Source organism: Musca domestica, unplaced genomic scaffold, assembly GCF_030504385.1.
Source record: "Musca domestica strain aabys unplaced genomic scaffold, Musca_domestica.polishedcontigs.V.1.1 8, whole genome shotgun sequence".
NCBI classification, from domain to species: Eukaryota; Metazoa; Arthropoda; class Insecta; order Diptera; family Muscidae; genus Musca; species Musca domestica.
In genome coordinates, this window is record NW_026712409.1 from 2,549,978 (window position 1) to 2,567,590 (window position 17,613).

The 17,613-nt window shown below is 36.7% G+C and overlaps 4 protein-coding genes across 5 annotated transcripts; 1 reads left to right on the forward strand and 3 right to left on the reverse strand.

Moving 5' to 3' along the window:
* Nucleotides 1–1,110: 1,110 nt before the first annotated feature.
* LOC101888339 (prenylated Rab acceptor protein 1) lies at nt 1,111–2,222 on the forward strand. Its single transcript, XM_005176478.4, has 3 exons — nt 1,111–1,642; nt 1,701–1,894; nt 1,958–2,222. Exons 1-3 carry the CDS (start codon nt 1,356–1,358, stop codon nt 2,053–2,055), a joined length of 579 nt encoding a protein of 192 aa, XP_005176535.1. The 5' UTR covers nt 1,111–1,355; the 3' UTR covers nt 2,056–2,222.
* A 2,495-nt stretch (nt 2,223–4,717) lies between these two features.
* On the reverse strand, nt 4,718–7,570 carry LOC101888805 (dolichyl-diphosphooligosaccharide--protein glycosyltransferase subunit 2). Of its 2 annotated transcripts, none has more exons than XM_005176481.3 (5): nt 7,374–7,570; nt 6,968–7,215; nt 5,864–6,904; nt 5,547–5,799; nt 4,718–5,485 (listed from the first exon to the last, which is right to left on the reverse strand). In XM_005176481.3, the coding sequence occupies exons 1-5, from the start codon at nt 7,384–7,386 to the stop codon at nt 5,094–5,096; spliced, it is 1,947 nt and encodes a 648-aa protein (XP_005176538.1). In that variant the 5' UTR covers nt 7,387–7,570; the 3' UTR covers nt 4,718–5,093. The 2 variants fall into 2 exon arrangements, with proteins under 2 accessions (XP_005176538.1, XP_005176537.1); XM_005176480.3 differs by having other exon boundaries at nt 4,718–5,488.
* A 3,939-nt stretch (nt 7,571–11,509) lies between these two features.
* LOC101889106 (uncharacterized) lies at nt 11,510–12,116 on the reverse strand. Its single transcript, XM_005176482.4, has 2 exons — nt 11,902–12,116; nt 11,510–11,841 (listed from the first exon to the last, which is right to left on the reverse strand). Exons 1-2 carry the CDS (start codon nt 11,975–11,977, stop codon nt 11,540–11,542), a joined length of 378 nt encoding a protein of 125 aa, XP_005176539.1. The 5' UTR covers nt 11,978–12,116; the 3' UTR covers nt 11,510–11,539.
* Nucleotides 12,117–12,261: 145 nt separating this feature from the next.
* On the reverse strand, nt 12,262–15,271 carry LOC101891326 (uncharacterized). Its single transcript, XM_005176495.4, has 3 exons — nt 14,805–15,271; nt 13,808–14,013; nt 12,262–13,745 (listed from the first exon to the last, which is right to left on the reverse strand). The coding sequence occupies exons 1-3, from the start codon at nt 15,152–15,154 to the stop codon at nt 12,310–12,312; spliced, it is 1,992 nt and encodes a 663-aa protein (XP_005176552.1). The 5' UTR covers nt 15,155–15,271; the 3' UTR covers nt 12,262–12,309.
* Between the last annotated feature and the right edge of the window lie 2,342 nt (nt 15,272–17,613).

Consider the following 17,613-nt stretch of genomic DNA (forward strand, 5'->3'; position numbering starts at 1 on the left):
GCGTAATTTGCTCTTATAACTTGCCAGCAAAATTTCCCATTTTCTTCTCTTTTCACAAATTTTCTGATATTTAGAATTCAAAAGTTTTTTGTAAAATTTGCCGATAGTATTGCGTATTCAATATGCCTTGACTAGAATTTTTATAAATGAATGCGATAGGAAATATATATGCTCTGTTCCAGAACCTGCAGATCCGGTTCTAACCCGGGTCTTAAAGCCGGCGTTCGGAGTCATATATCCGTGCCCGGAAATCGGTCCCCTAAGAAAAAATACTGGCAAAAATATCCTCGAGTTAAGATGCTGGAGATACATATATAATGATAAATGGCTTTTCTATGGACCTTAGAACCATTCTTTAATGTTAATTTTTATCCACGCATATCCACGTTATTTGCAAAAAAAAACTGCTACTTATGAAATTCAACTCTCCCCCACCCCTCCTCTAAATAGTTGAATGCTTTTGCACCTTTTTTTGTAACTATCAATGCATTTGCTTGGGAAAAGAAAATTAAGAAATTGACTTACCCGCTCAAAGTTTATTCTTTACACTTTTATTTTGCGAAACGACACATTTTGTAAAAAAATTACAAAACAATTAATAAAACTTCATTAAAATTGTTGAAAGTTTTTACTTTAAATTTTTGGTAAATTTTTTACTGCTTTCCCTCTTGCTGCACTTGTCCGTTCACGTTCAAAACTCAATTTAAAACTAATCTGTCATGTTTCACAGTCTTGTCATTGCTTTTCGGTTTCGGTCAGTGCAAATATTTACGACACGTACAGCAACTAATTACCTAAAATGCGACGCACTCGGCTGACGTTATCGAAATAAATCGAGCGTACGAAACGAAATTTCAAATAAAAATATAACAATTGGTTGAAATTTAAAAATGATTGACATTTCACAACAGTATTAGTTGGTAGATTTTATGATATGGTCCTGGCGTATATGGGTATGGTCAATGTTGAAATTATTCTACTTAAGTGTTTAACTTGTGTTGTGAAAAGCGCCGAGCGAGTACGTTTTATTTTAGGTAGAGCTGTTAAAAATGAAATCACTTGCCCCATCAAAAAAAAAGAATTTCTCACTGGGAGCTCACTGAGTACATTTGCGGGAAACATTACTCATTGTTCCCAAAAAAAAAATTCGATAAAACAGCAATAACAATAAATACCAATTGCTTCGAGAAGAAAGAGAACGATAAAATCAACGAACGAATCGTACTATAAACAAATACGCTGTAAAGAGACTACGTGTCTTTAGTTGCTGACATCACAAGAATCAAGAGTATCGAACTTATACAACAACAAAACAACAAGACGTTCTAACCAGCATCCAAAAAAGCACTAACACAATGGATGATGTGAAGGTGGATATGTCAGGCGACATGAACGTCCCCAAAACGGAGCCAAAGTCTCAATTCGACTTTAGCACCTTTACACAATTTCAGAAAATACCTTCACCGATGGAGCTGGTGCAATTGACGCGCAAATACATTCGTCCTTGGTCTGAGTTTTTGAATACTGGCAATTTTAAGGCCGCAGCTAGTATGCCGCGCTTGACAAGTCGCTTCGTCAGAAATTTGGATTATTTCAAAAGCAATTACATCTTTGTCTTCATTGTTTTGATGATTTACTGTCTGTAAGTTTCATTGGGTCGCAATGTTGGTAGTAAATAATTCTCGGTTTTGCCTTTGCAGCATCACTTCCCCCTTGATCTTAATAGTGTTGGCTGGTGTGGCCTATGCCAGTAATAAGATCAGGAAAGCCCAAGCCCCTGTAAGTGTCTTTGGACATCAGTTGTCACCCGCCCATCAAATAATGGCCCTCAATATTGCCTCAGTTCCTGTATTGTTCTTGGTTGGAGCAGGCTCCGCACTTTTCTGGACTCTGGGTTAGATTTTGATTTGCTAAATTCATCATTGTCTCTTGTTCATAAACAATTTTTTCATTGCAGGTGCTTCATGTTTTGTTATATCTTTGCATGCTATTTTCTATAATATCGATGCAATAGTAACCGAGGACACAGAGGGCTTCCTGGCGGAAGTGGTTTAAAATGGAATCTTTTATATATTTACATACAAAAACATATTACTACTATATTTTAACAAGAGGCCTTATCAAATTTTAACTTGTTTAGTTTTAGTTTTCTAATTTATACACCATCGAACCTCAATGGTTTTGTGAATAAAACGTATATATTTTGTAGCTATTTACTCTAAGATGACCTGGTAAATTTACTCTTCATAATTGAATGAAACGCGAAAGTACATAGTTTTTCTTTAAATGTTTTTTATTCATCTAAATACTCTCCTTCAAGCGCAATACATGTACTCCATCTCCGCTCCAGCATTTCGATACCGTTTTTGAAAAACGACGTGTCTTTCTCATCAAAGTATGCCTCAATTTCCCTAATAATCTCGTCGTTTGTGCGAAATTTTTTGCCAGCAAGAATTTTTCTGAGATCTGCAAACAGCCAGTAGTCACTTGGCGCCAAGTCGGGAGAATACGGTTGATGTGGAATTAATTCAAATTTCAATTCGTCGAGTTTGGCCATTATTTTTGGGGATTTGTGACATGGCGCGTTGTCTTGATGGAACAAGATTTTCTCATCCGCCCTATAAGACCTTTTTATTGCAAGTTCGTCCCTAAAACGCTCTAATAAACCTATATAATATGCGCTGGTATTTTCCTCCTCACTGTGATCAATAAATATTACACCCTCCACATCCCAAAAGAGTGAGACCTTGAGTTTTCCAGCTGAAACATGTGATTTCCGTCGCTTCAGACAAGGCTCACCATTTTCTGTACTCTCTGATGAATTCAGGACGAAGCGGTGGATCCATGTTTCATCCATTGTCACATATCGTCTGAAAAAATCGTTTGGGTTACGATTTAACATTTCCAAGCACTGTCGACAGTCGTAAACACGTTGCTCTTTTTGGTCAACTGTTAGCATCCGCGGCACCCATTTGGAATACAACTTTTTCATTGACAAATGCTCTTGCAGAATGAAGCCAATGCGTTCTTTGGATATTTTTATCATTTCAGACAGTTCTTTCAACTTGGCTTTCGGATGATTGGACACGATTTGGTCAATCTTTTCAATGTTCTCCTGTGTTACCGCCCCATTAGGCCGACCGCTACGTACTGCATCGTCAGTGTCTCTGCGTCCCCGTTTGAAGTCAAAATACCAACGTTTTATCGTTGTGTTGGATGGTGTGGTACCTTCATAACACTTCTCCAGCCATTGCTTCGCCTTGGCGGCATTTTTACCCATTAGAAAACAATGTAAAATGAGAACTCGAAATTGTTTTTGATCCAATTTGTCGGGTTTTACCGTCGTTTCATCTGGAAGTTCTCTGTGCTCTGAATCGTTATGAGTGCTTTTGCAACTTTCGTCATCAACATCATCGATATCAACAAGACTTTTATCATCAGTGTCCACATGCACTCCGTCACCAGTACCTTTGCGTGTTCCATCATCGCTGTTTCTACCGCCACCCTTGAAGTCCGCATACCAACTTTCTATCAACTTCATTGATGGAGCGGACTCCTTGTAGCACTTTTCAATCCATTGTCTGGCCTGAACAGCACATTTCCCCATTAAAAAACAATGCAAAATTAAAAATCGGAACTGTTTCTGGTCCATTATTTTTTAACAAAAACAAATACATCCTCTCTCTCTTATCACAGTTGCTACTCTTGTACTCTCACTTAAGCGGTTTGTTTTTGTTGTCACGATACAATAATACAGGTAGCCTTATTAATACAGCTGGTGGTAAAACGATCTGTCAAAAATATAATCCAAAGTACTCGATTTCGTTGCAATTTTTGAAAACCACATATTATACAACCTCTGAAAAGCGTTGTATGCAATAAATGTTATTCATAAAACAACAGTTAATACTTATCACACCAAACAGATGCGTGCGTTGAACTATTTGACGCGTTAAATATGGCCGATAAAACTAACGATAAATCCGTTGGCTTGTGGTTGTTTTATCGATAATGTTTAGGGCGTACAATCTGCTGTGGCCTTATGCGGTCAACGTATAACCAATGGTAGAAGAATATAGGTAGAAGCATCGACATAGCTGCTGGGACATTGAACTGTCAATCTTATTTTGGAATTGAAAATATTGAATGAAAAATTATTTAAATTTGTAAAACTTATTGAAAACACGTATTATAATAACCTCCGAATGACGTCGTATAAGAAAACATTTAAAAATCTACTTATATTTGAAAAGACATTTAAACAATTTTGTCATATCCATATTCCCAACCGCATCTACCTGTATTTTTCAACCATGGTATAACCTATTTAGTAATTAAAAATGTCCTACTCAAGACTAGATTTCAACTATCAGCCCCGACTACATTGAATACTACTCATGACGACAATAGAGAAATCATGTCTTTCCAGAATATCTTCCATGTCTTGATTTTGTATTCTCTTAACACTACATTGTGTACAGGGTAATCTGCACATATGGTTGAAACAAGATATGGTTCGTATTTAAAGTCGTTGTTGCATTCAGGAATGAAGTCCATTGAATTTGGGACAATTTGCAGGGACAAACGTAGAGTTGGGCTATGACTCCTCCTAAATTGCTATGTTGGTACGAAATATCTAGAAATCTATCTGCAATTTGACCTCTTACCACATCTGACGAAGATTTTCATTGCCCCAGATTTTAAACAAGTAGCACTATTTAAATTTTAAAAATGTTTTATTTTATTGTTTACTTCAGTACTCCCTAAATGGAAAAAAAGAAGAACGCCGAAATGTACATCTTGTGCAAAACACATTTCTGCATTAAATTAGAACACATAAAATTGCTTACAATATATAGAAAGGATATAAATAAATGTGCTTTTCGATTTCAAAACGCCCTTCTAATATCATAGACTCATGATAATATCATTTGTCCATGCTAATATCATTGACCATACAACTATACAACGGCTTGGTCGAGGGCAAGGAGTAGTGTACCACAAATATGTAACATTTAAAATCTTATATATTCTTCTTCTGCTTCTCTAATTTTTTAGTCACGAGTTAAGTTTAGAATGTAATGTGCCTCGTTTTACGATGACGCTGAGACCGACGATGATGATGCTGGAATTTTGGCCATACGTTGGGCGTACAGACGACGTAATAGACGGTTACCGCACAGGAATGTGAATATTGCAATGGGAATAAGGCAACGCAATGTTTGGAACATATTCAATTTGAACCAAAATACGGCAAACAAAACCAAAATTCCACCAAAGCCTAGATGGAAACCAATGGCGCTGGGCTGCCAATTAAAATTGCCAATATTTATGCCCAATTTAGACCAGAATACCAAAAGCAACACCAGTGGAGTTAAACATAGACCGGTGAAGACATCGGATACAATGCGAGACGGACGCTTGTCAGGCACACGGAATTGATGTTCGATTTCGGGCAAGGGTGCGCGTACAACTTGTTTCCTTTCTTCTAAAGACAAATAACGTATTAATATCATGTTTCAAATTCTATTCTGCAAATAACATACCTGTTTTTGATGCGGCAGGGAATTTCAGCTCAATATCTGCAACCAACCATTGGAATGAATTTGAAATTGATGCGTCACCCACAATCAAATAAATTTGATAGACTCCTGAGACATAATTGAAATCTCCAGCCCTTGCACCAATGTCCATGTCGAATTTGTAAGCTTTAGAGCTATCCTGCTCGGCGATGTAAATTATTTCCTTATCTTCTTTTTCATTATAGAAGCGGACAAAAGCCTGATGAACAGTTATGGGCTAAAAAATAACAAAAAAAGCATTTAGAGTCGGAGAAGAAAATATAAAACAGTGCAAAACAAACCTTGGTAGCTTGACTTTCTTCAACCAAAGTGGTTTTCAATAGAACTTTCTGGGTATGATCGCCTGACAATTGTTCCTTCAACTTTTGTGGATAAGAGACTGGTTGTTTTTTAATGGCCGAACTTGCATCTAATTCACCTACACCAATTTCCAATTGTTGAACCTTAACTTTTCCAAGAACTTTAAAGTTGAACTTTTGGGTGTAGGTTGAGTCGGCAGAAATTTCGGCTACATACAAAGCACGACTAGGCTTGTAAGTTGCAAGGTTTGCAACATATGTGGTCTTGTCAGAAGATTTAGAAGTAAATGCGATTTTGTCGGCTAAAACTGAATTGTCTTTCTTCGCAAAAACTTTGCCAACAACGTTTTGAGGAGCTGGACTCAAAGGCTTGCCCAAGAGATCAACCACAGCAACAGTGAGTACGGGTGACTCGGCAACGAGTTGGCCATTTCCTATCAATTGAATACAGATTGGAGATACTTTGCTGGATGCTGAAGAGAGCGTCTTCAATGCTTCGATTAGAACATGGGCACCCTTGGCAGTTTGAACTGAACGACGGGATAGGAAGTAGTTGGCGAATTTGACGGCCTGAGTAGCATCGATAGGCAGGGATTTTCCAAAAGTTTTAGATGCCTTGAATGCACCATTAATTATCAACGAGGTAATAGATAGCCCACCTTCGAATTGTAACAGCTTGCCATCAACTTCATCAGCTTGCACAATGGCGTCTTCAATGCGGTCAGCAATAAAGGATGCAGAGGGACCCAGTTCGGTAGCAACGTTAAAGGCATAACCCAAATTTGTTAGAGTATCATCTTTTTTCAAAATATCTTGCAAGTTCTTAACAATTTTTGCCTTGGTTGTTTCATCGATTTCCACACCCAAATACTTGTGTGTGGCTACGCGGTAAAATACTTCTTGAGCCGAACTGACGGGACTCTTGAAAGCGGCATAGATTTTTGAAAGCTGTTGTTCCGGCAATTTTTCTGTGCACTTTAGATTTTTTGTAATTCCAACCAAATAGAAATCTTTCTCAAATTCCTGTAAAATATATAAATTATTATTTACATTATCTAATCTATCCAAATACCACATTGGACTTACATTCAATTTTGATTCTTGGTAGAATTTGTTGAGTTTTTGACATAGCTCTTTCTTTTCCTCGGATTTGGTGGGCTCAATATTGAGTGTGGCATAGTAAATAGATTGCAAATCATTCGACGAGAACGCTGCCGAGAATACATTTTGGAAACGTTGTAGGTCCGACGATGATAAATGACTGTCAACCGTACGTGCCGCCCAGGACGTGGGTATGACGCATAATACGAAGGCCACAGCCAAAAATAACAATGCTTTAATTACGGCAAGAAAAAAAATAATATTTATAAATCATAAGGTGTGACTTGTGTTAAGCGTCGAGAGGCTCCTGCTTTAATCAGCCGGCATCACAACGTTTTGCAGCCGGCTTCACATTGTGAAGAGGTGAAGTCGATTTGGGAAGAATACTTACATTTACTAATCATTTTCAGTCGCTATTTTTGTTCGGAATTGTGTAGTACGGTCTAATATTGCGACCGAATTATGAAAAATGGATGAAAAACTCAATTTTTCACACAATTCCAGTAAAATTTACTTGATTTTCAGTAAATCGTTGATATCTACACAAGACACGTCAATGTTAGAGATGCAGAGTTGCCACTAAGAGAAAAAAGTAATAAAGTTCCCATGTTCTTGATTGACTTATGCTAGGTTCTCACGGTATGAGATACGGACAATATCCGTTGTTGGGGCCATAAATTCGAATTTTTTTAATTTCGGTAATTGTCGAAAAATTGTTGTGTTGTGTGTATGTCATGACTCTCACACAATTGGATATTCTTTATATTATAAGATAAAGCCTTTTCCTTGTGGTTGTTATTATATATCGATAACGATAACAACGAAAAAAACACACAGCACATTTTGATAGATTTTGGGTAAAAAGGTGAAAAAAATAGTTGATTCATACAGTACTTTTAGGTTTTTTTCGTCACTATCTTAATAACATGAACTAAGCACATCAGTTTTCAAAGCTGATCAGTATTTTAGACGTAAGAACACCTTTTGTGGATGAAATCATTGTAAGAAATATAAACAGTAGTCTGTTTCAGAACTGCAAGATGTAATATTTTATACTATAACCGATTTTCTCTGTATGACATCGAAAAAATTGGAAAACTAGAGGATAGTAAGCAAGTTTTGACATTTCGTCTATTTCAAAACTATGTTCTCATTAAAATTTGATCTGAAAAGGAATTTAGCAGAGAGGAATATCATAATAAATTTTAATTCACATAGACATTCATGGTACAATAAGGAGTTAGAACAGCTTCGTAAAATTACAGAAATACAGGCCTTTAGGCTACGTCCTCTTCTTGTCAGAATCACTCAAAATTATATCCAACAGGAAATTTTTATTTATAAAATATTATTCCTCGTTTTCAGAACAATTTAAATAGCGCGAAATAAACTGCTTGGAATTTCTTTCACAAGTATGATATAAACTGTCCAATCTTTCAATTCCACGGCTATATATAATGCGCTATAATACCATGGTACAACTACAGAAGGTAGAACAAAGCTACCCACTAAATAAAATTTTTTGCTTTTGGTTGCCCTTATTTATATTGTTTTGAATAAAAAAATACAATAATTTGAAATTATTTTAAATTCGCTTGCAAAATAAATGCATACTTTCGATGTTAATGGGCACATTGTACAATATTGGGATAAAACTGTATTGTATTACTATTTTAGATTCACTCTTGGGGAATAACCCCAAAATCCCATTCTTGTTTAGCTGGTTTTCCCAATATAACAATTTTGTTAAAAAATGAAAAATAAACAAAAACAAATGTTGAAAAGTATCCAGCAGAGAGTTTTGAAAATATTTTGTTTTTATTTATCATAATAACAAATTTTAACACAAAATTGGCAGAAGTCAGGCGCACTCAGAAACAAATTGTAATCAGGTGGTAGCTCTACCTTGCTTTTTTATTGTATCATTCATACATAAAATATGTTTTTTGTTCCTAGATTTGTATGTACAAGCTTGGATGAATGTATATATAGCGTTCAATACTGTACTTTTAATCCTGCCTTTTTTTAATTTCATTAATTTTTCTATTTTGCATTTTGAAATGTCATAATTTAAATTCTTAGCAAATAAAATCATGAATATATTGTTATGTGGCAATTTAAACTTTGAATAACGAATAGAGAGTCAAACACGTTAAGTGTGAACCTGACATTATACATTGCCATTCAGAAGACCATATTATTTCACAATGGCAATGCCGCACACGATTAACGGTTTAGTTTGCAAAAAGAATCTCGGGTGATCGGATGGAAAATCGTTTGTGAAAAGTAAAATTAATTAATTACAAATCAATTGCGTGGTTTTCGTTGCTAATAGTTGTGTGTCGTGAAAATTAACAATTTAGAAACACTCTAAGAAGTAAAATAAAGTTGAAATGTTGGTTTTTAAAGCAATAATTGCTTAAAGAAAAATTCTCCACAAAGAAATGCAACTGGCAAAGTGTTTACCACTACAACTATAATTCAGTGCATATGTGTTGTTGTTTGGCAATGATTTTACCGCTCATTTTGCTTAGAGCTTTATTTGTTGCTTCCATGTGCGTCTTTTCAATAATGCAAAAAATTCGTATGGGAGTTGAAAGTGAGCTGTTTGGAGATAGTCAAAGTGAAATAATAACCGGTATAGGTTGATTTACGATTTTTTAGTGCATCGTTGGGACATTCGGGATACGGTTCGTTTGTAAACATAAAACATTAAATTATATCGCGTCGTGTTGTGTATAATCGTGTGTGTACGAGAATGCGTAAGTGTGACGAGATGAGTCCATATCAGTTTAGTTTGCAAAAAGAATCTCGTTTGATCAGAAGGTGTAAAGTGAAATTAATGGATAGCAATTCAATGGCGGGGTTTCGCTGCTAATAGCGGTGTGTCGTGAATATTAGACAAATTAGATGCACAATAAGAAGTAAATTACAGTTGCAATGTTGTCGTTTAAAGCAATAATTGCTTGCAAAGAAAAATACTCCCCAAAGAACTGCAGTGTGTATGTGTTGCTGTTCGATTATGATTTTGCCGATCATGCTTCATTTGTGGCTTTTGTGTAGTTCGTTTTTTCAACGTTGCTAATGTATCGTACGAGCATTGAAAAAGTGATGTTTGAACAGAGTTAAAGTAAATAACCGGTATTAATTGATTTTTTAGTGCATCGTTAGGACATTCGGTATACGGTTCGTAAGTTCGTTTGTAAATATAAAACAGTAAATAATTTCGCGTCGTGTTGTTGTCTTTTGTACTATCGTAGGTGTACGAGAATATGTAAGTGTGTGTACGTGAAAATGAGTGCATATAAGTTTATATTGCAAAAAGAATCGGCTTAACTCTGGTTTGCTCTCTAGCTTGCAAAAAAAAAAAAAAAAAAAAACAACTCTACAAAGAACTGCAGTGTTTATGTGTTGCTTTTTGACCAATAATTGCGATACCGATATTATATACGATATACGATTTTCTAGTGCATCGTTAGGACATTCGGGATACGCTTCGTTAATTCGTTTGTAAACATAAAACACTAAATTATTTCGCGTCGTGTTGTGTACAAAAATGTGCAAGTGTAACAAGATGAGTGCATATCTGTTCCTGGCTCGTCTCAATACAAAAAGTGCAAAAACAAGTTGGAACGATAAAAGTGGCTGTTAAAAAATATAAAAACAGGTGTAAATCTTTGAACAGGATCTTGGTCGTAAATGGAGAGCCGATTATAGAGAAGTAAGTGCTTGAAATATATAATAATATATATAGAAAGAACTTAAATAAATTTAAGCTAGAACTAATTTTTTAACATTTTGCTAGGGTAGGAAAATAACTCGTTACAAATACAAACAAGGGCATGACGTAATATATAGGCGGCAAAAATGCTCGTATTTGATATCGAAATTTAAATAAATGTAAGGAACAACTCTAGTTTAGTAAAAACTCTTCGGTATTTTCGAAATTTTTTTTGGAAAGACCCATATCTCTGGACCCGAAAAAGGTATTTACGAACTTCAAATACCAAATTTGAGTCATACCCGGTGAATAATATCGCTAAAATCATCAAAACACGGAATATCGGGAGGTGCCGTTATATGGGAGCTATACGAAGGCGTGGATCTGCACAGACAATTTTCTGTCATAGGCTGTAGTATCTATTACGAACTTTAAATACCAAATTTTAAAACATTTCCGGTGAATAATGTCGCTAAAATCACCTTCTAAAAAAGACTATTACATACGAAAGTTTTTAAAATATCCCTACATTAAGAAGATCTATCATATACCCGGATCGACCTCCATGAAAAATACTTTCCCGAAATCAAGGTTAAAATACGTATCTCTGGAAAACGTTCTAAATGGCTTAAGTAAATGAAATCTACTGGAGAACAGAGCCACAAGAAGAGAATCAAACTTTTAATTTGAATATTCTTTTGTTTATATCATCGGGTTCATTATTTCAAGTTTTTTTCCACTTCTATTCCACCACCCTTCCCCAAATTTTATTATACCATTATAGCCATAAATAATATGAGAAATGCTTGCAAGATACGTAAGTTTTTATATTTCAATCAGCCAAATTGTTCTGAATTCTCTTCAACGGGCCTAGTTATCGAATATCGTTTTTTGAAATCTTTTGTTATATCTCCATTGGTGTTCCACAGCGTAATTGCTGTTGTACAATACAATGGATAGCGATTTATTACAGCTTCTTTGGCAGCAACATCCTCGGTTGGCATGTCCTTGCAGAATTCATCAAAATATTCTGTGGTGGCATTGTCATCACCCACATTGGTAAGTCGTTCGTTGTGGCGGATGTATTCATCGTAGATTTCTTGCCAAAGGAATTGTTCAAAACGTTGGGTCCGTGTAACTGAAAAAAATAAAAAGACATAGACTAGAATTTGTAAAAGCTCAAAATCAGCCAACTCACCTGGCGGTCTTTTCAATTTTGGCTGCTTGAAATTATCCTTTGTTTCACTGGTAATTTGCCCATTGTGGTCACACATATTTGGCGGTGAAGAACGAATGCAACTGGGAAGTTTTCTTTACGAATGTTTTGAAACAAATAAACGGTTGCCAATGTTCAAATTGGAAACTAATTGTATTGTTGCCATGCCTTTAGCATTCCAGAAATCCATGGAGATTGTAGTTTGGAAGGGAGAAGTAAAGAATGCCTTCAGTTGTGACTTAAAACAAATTCAAGTGACTGCGGCAGAAATTCCTCATTCATCTATATACACCACCCCTACTCTTCTCACAAAAATTAAACCCATCTTCCCAACTCATCATCTCTTAATCCAAAATAAAATATTTATTTCTAAAAGACCTTAACCCTATTTTAAATATTTCTATTCGTATTTTGTTCGTTATTCGTTGAGTGCTGTTGGTCTTCTTCGACCAGTATTAGGACGTCTTTCGGTTTCAATATACAGTAATAGACCAAAATTGTTGCCACAAAGAGTATGCCACTGTAGATAATGCCCTCGAAGATGAAACCAAACCACCATGACTCGAATTCTTCTCGGGCATACCAAATCATTGTCATGGTTAGATTTTCCGCCATGGTTAGAAGGAAGAAACCCACAAACCAGGCGCGAATATGTTTAAATTTAATGCGAAACTCCAAAAGCACAAATAGGTAGACATAGGCCAGCAGAAAGTAAAACAGGGTGCGATTAAGCCTTCCCTTGAAGCGTGACTCCAAGTACAGGGCTGCCAACATTAGCAAATAGTGTACTCCCATTATGATGAGAAACGCCTTGGGAAAGAAAACACAGAACGTGGAAAGCGACAGCATACGCATGACGATGAAGGCTATCCAACCAAAAAATGCTATTGTCTTGCCAGCAAAATCATCCTGCTCTATGCCATTGACCACCTTCGTGGGGCGTGGCAGGAAAAAGTCCACAACATCTTTGGGTGTTCGGGGCGTTTGGGGAGGCGTACTGCCTGGTTTCGGTGCTGCATCGACACGCTTCGTTAGCATTTTTGGTGGTCTGGGTACATTCTCCTTAATGTAGAGCTGGGCATTCACCAGCAACATGTCCTTAAATGTCTCCAATTGAGAAAAGGGACGAGTTCGCCGTTTGTAGGCCGCATCATTACTGCTCTGGTTAGAGGTTTGGCTCCGCAATTGGGGGGCATCCACTGTATCACGATGAAAATCTGTAGTTTGCATTGGAGGTAAGGGGGCTGGACTATTTGGTACTTCGTTACATTCTTCAAGAATTGTTGGTGTAATCGATGACCGGTATTTAATGGGTTTCAAATGGAAACTTGGGCTGGATTGGAGTTTGTCATCATCTGTTTTGTTAAAATCCTCCGGAGGACGTTGTAGTAGGGCAGTTTCATCGTTGCTATTATCAACACCAGTTTCGTTGTCAGTTTCATCGTAGCCATGTACCTGAACAGAATGGGTAATGGGTTCGGAGACATTCTCTACACTTTCTGTACTCAAATTGCCCACAGAACTGTGAGGTTCGATGGCATTGTCCTGGCTTGGTTGATTCGATAAACGGGATTTGAAATTTTCCATTATTTTATCTGATTCTGGAAATTTAGTTAGAGAACGTTCCGATTGCCTTTTCTTGCGCAGACATTCCTCCTTGAGACAGCGATCTGTCTCTAGTAGTTGTTGTTTCTTTTGTTTTTGCTGTGGCGTTGACCATGGATAGTGACGTCCCACTTGTTTTTGACTTTCAAAACGTTGATAGGTTGTGGTTATTGACGCCAAATCAATGGCGGAAAATACCAAACTAATTGCCTGGGCATTCGCTGAAATAGAATGAGGGTTGTGTGAAAAGAAGATATGGTCAAAGTTTTTTGCTGATTCATACTCGTTTGAAAATTCCGGAATAAATCTTGTGTCAGCATATGATATAATTGCAGGATGATCTGGGGTGCAGATTGTCCATAGGCCTGTATCAGACGATACAGTTCAAATGTGGAACACTCTTCTGCTCGTTCGAGACACAGCATACGTTCTTTATCGTCGTCGTCATGGAACAAAGCCTCAATGGACCAAAATACGCTCTTGGAGAATCTTTGGGGGAAGCGAAGAGAGAGAGAGAGAGAGAGATAATTATGTCAAGCCTATTAGACTGCAAGTAACTTTTGTTTGCTTGAGGAAGCCTTTAGAGAAAAAACATTTTAGACATTATGAACCCAACGCATATTTCGAATTTGACCAACTGGATTTTCCTTTTTTATCCCCAACAGAATGAATGGGGTTATATTCAAAATTTGTCATTTATTTCGCAACACCTCGAAAACTTGCTCGTTCGATAGACACCGAAATGGTTCATATACGTCTTAGAAACTGACAAAAAGTTTAAAATTACGGTAAGGATGATTTGTATTGGAAATTAGCTATACCGGTCCGCGTTTAGGTGTAACCCCACGATGCTCCTCCAATAGTTCTTTATTTTGTATATTTTCAATGTTTTCCTCCCAATGAACTTTGCGTTGTCATTTATTGTTCGTAATACGCGGAATCTTATTCTGCAAAAATCTTCAATTCCATAATTTTGGGCCAATACAGAGGTTGGAAAACACTGTTTCCACTTGTTATTTTTCAAGTTGAACAGCCGGTATAGCACCTTGCTTGGGGAAGTCCCATCCCATTGTTTGTCCATTTACGTACATATGTACGTGTGTGTTGGCTGCACATTCGATAATGAGACATCTTGTAGAATATAAGCTCTAATAAGACGTTTCTTATCTCTTGGCATATCAGCGGAAGTAAATGTTTTTTTTTTGGATTTTGGTTATGTCTTTTCTCTCTTTTGCTCCCTCAAAATTTTCTCTCCCTCTGGGGTTTTCTGCGAAACTTACCGATAAATAACAAAGAATGGGAAAAAGATCATCTGCACTAATTGTTTGCATACGAATTTGAAACGTGTGCCATTTCGTATGGGCTTCTCCCACTGTGCTTTGGAACACATCACTATGAGGAAACAGAATACCGGCGGCACCCATATCAGGCAAGCCGTAGCCCATCCAAAGTCGGGTTGGTGCGATTTAAAATGCTGGTAACTTACGGCACAGTCACCCGTAATTTGGGCCATATAGACCAACAATTCGAGAATATTTGGTATAACGTATGACACATAAATTCGCGTTCGCGATCGTATTGTGTAGCCTAATATATGGTGCGGAGGTTTACATGTTTGGTGTGGATCCATCCTGGTTTTCGTTTGGATTTATTTTGAAATGAGGACGTCATGCGTTTCGAAGTGACTCCAAATACTGGGTCATGTTAACGTTGCAAAAATTTCGAAATAACTAAACACATTAGCGGGATGAGTCAAGTGCCTAGAGCAGAAAATTGGTAGTTGGCGCTCGCATACTCTCATCGAAAGCTTTAACAAGCGATAAGATAGCATTGGACGTTTGGTCTTTTGTTTACGCCGATAAAAATTGTTGAATGGTTTGTTTGGGTTTTCATATCGTAGAACGCATCATTTTAGGCCCGATGTGTGTTATCTGTGGCCCGCATTTTTTGCCAACCAATTTTTTATGTTTTCTCCACATCAGAGAGTCAATAAACTTTTCAATTGAATTGTAAGTCTTGGAGGAATTTCGTAAGTGTTATCATTCAATTTATGTACACAAGTTTTGTTTCGCTTTGAAGATAACACATACAGGTGGACATGGGCTGGCCAAAATGTTAAATAATTCCGAACAAAAATGTTTATTTTGTTAATTTTTATGGCCCCAAGCGGGTTACATATTTAGAACCAATTAGAAATATTGAACCTTTAGAGGATTTTGAGTTGAATTAAAAATACTATTAAATTTCTTATATATTTTAAATCTCAAATAGCGTATTAAAAGAGGCCTACCTGTATTTGATGTAGTAGTAAGATTTCTATATGATTGATAACCAAAAACCTGGATTAGAATGGGCCAGAAAATTGGACAGTTTATACATTTAATGACCTTCCAAAATTAACTAGAATGTTCCACTTGGGCGCACCACGGAAGTCGGAAATTTGAAAAAAAAAATATTACTTTTAACTTATCTACATATAGGACAAGTTGCTATTTGCGTTGGCCAACATTCAGTTTCCATCACCATATTTTTAAATGAATGACATATAAACAAGTAAAAAAGCTGTAAGTTCGGCCGGCCGAACTTTGAATACCCCCCACCATTTGGAACGAATTTGGCAAATTGGGGTCTAAACGACGACGTGGATATGCATAGGCAACAATTGTCATTGCATTGCCATTACAATATGCAAAAGCCAAACTTCTAAAAACAATCGGTTAATAATGTAGCTAAAATCATCAAAATACCGAATATGGGGAGGTACCATTATATGGGGGCTATACCAAAATGTGGACCTGCACAGACAATTTTCTGCCTTAGGCTGCAGTATCCATTACTAACCTCAAATACCAAATTAGAAACAATTCCGGTGAAAAATGTCGCTAAAGTCATCAAAATACCGAAAATAGGGATGTACTGTTATATCGGAGCTATACGAAGACGTGGACCTGCACAGACAATCTCCTGTCCATAGGCTGTAGTATCTATTACGAACCTCAAATACCAAATTAAAAACAATTCCGGTGAATAATATCGCTAAAATCATCAAAATACCGAAAATAGGGAGGTACCTTTATATGGGGGCTATACCAAAACGTGGACCTACATGGCTTATTTTTAATAAAATTTTTAATAAAATTTAATGCTGATACTTTGTGGGGTCTAAAATGTATATTTCGGAATGACAAACTTAATATACCCTACATACTATGGTGGAGGGTATAAAAAGATATAATAATTGGACATTTTTACTTACCCATTGGTGATGATGGGGTATATACTGTGACAACCGTGTGATCATTTTTTGCAGCCATAGAGAGATTGGAATTATAAATTGCCGCCGATTCCTTGGGGGTCGCCTCTCAAAGAGCTTTTGGAAAATGATCCGAGCTAAAAGTACGACTGGCCCTATGTTTTCTGTTTTTTTTTTTTTTTTTTTGGAGAAAAAGACTATTTCCATCAGGAGTTTAGAACACCAATTTACACCGAAATCAATAGAAGATATGGCGGAACCGTAAAGATATCTTCAATTGGGATATCTGATCTTTAGGGGTTGCATAACAACATTGGCTGTCTTATTCGATTTTATTTTTTTCATAAAACATATATCCCATTTTAATTTCACCAAGGTCAATCCGTGCAAAAGTGACAGTAATTTTCACAAACGAACGGAACGACAGACACACATGTGAGACTCGATGAGTTGTAAACCGAATGTTTAGAAATCCTCCGTAGTACAATCCTTGATGTAGAACAACACTTCGGTATTTTAAGGTCTCTCATCATGAAACCTTTTGGTATTCCTCTCCAAATAATCTTTCAGCATTTCCCTCCTATTTACCCGACACGAGTGTTTATTCAGATCTCGAATAATCGAAGAGCTCTCCCGGCCAACTTGAACAAAGTATGGTAATCTGAACCGAACCTTGACTTTATCAGAGTACTATCAAGCTTATTGGATTGAATTTACACATAACCACGTCGTAGATGAATTAGCGGATTAAAAATAATGACACCACACTTCTCCTTCTCCCAATTTATTTGTGTTTAAAATCCTTGGTCCCCAACGAATTTGCTCTAGCCTTAAGG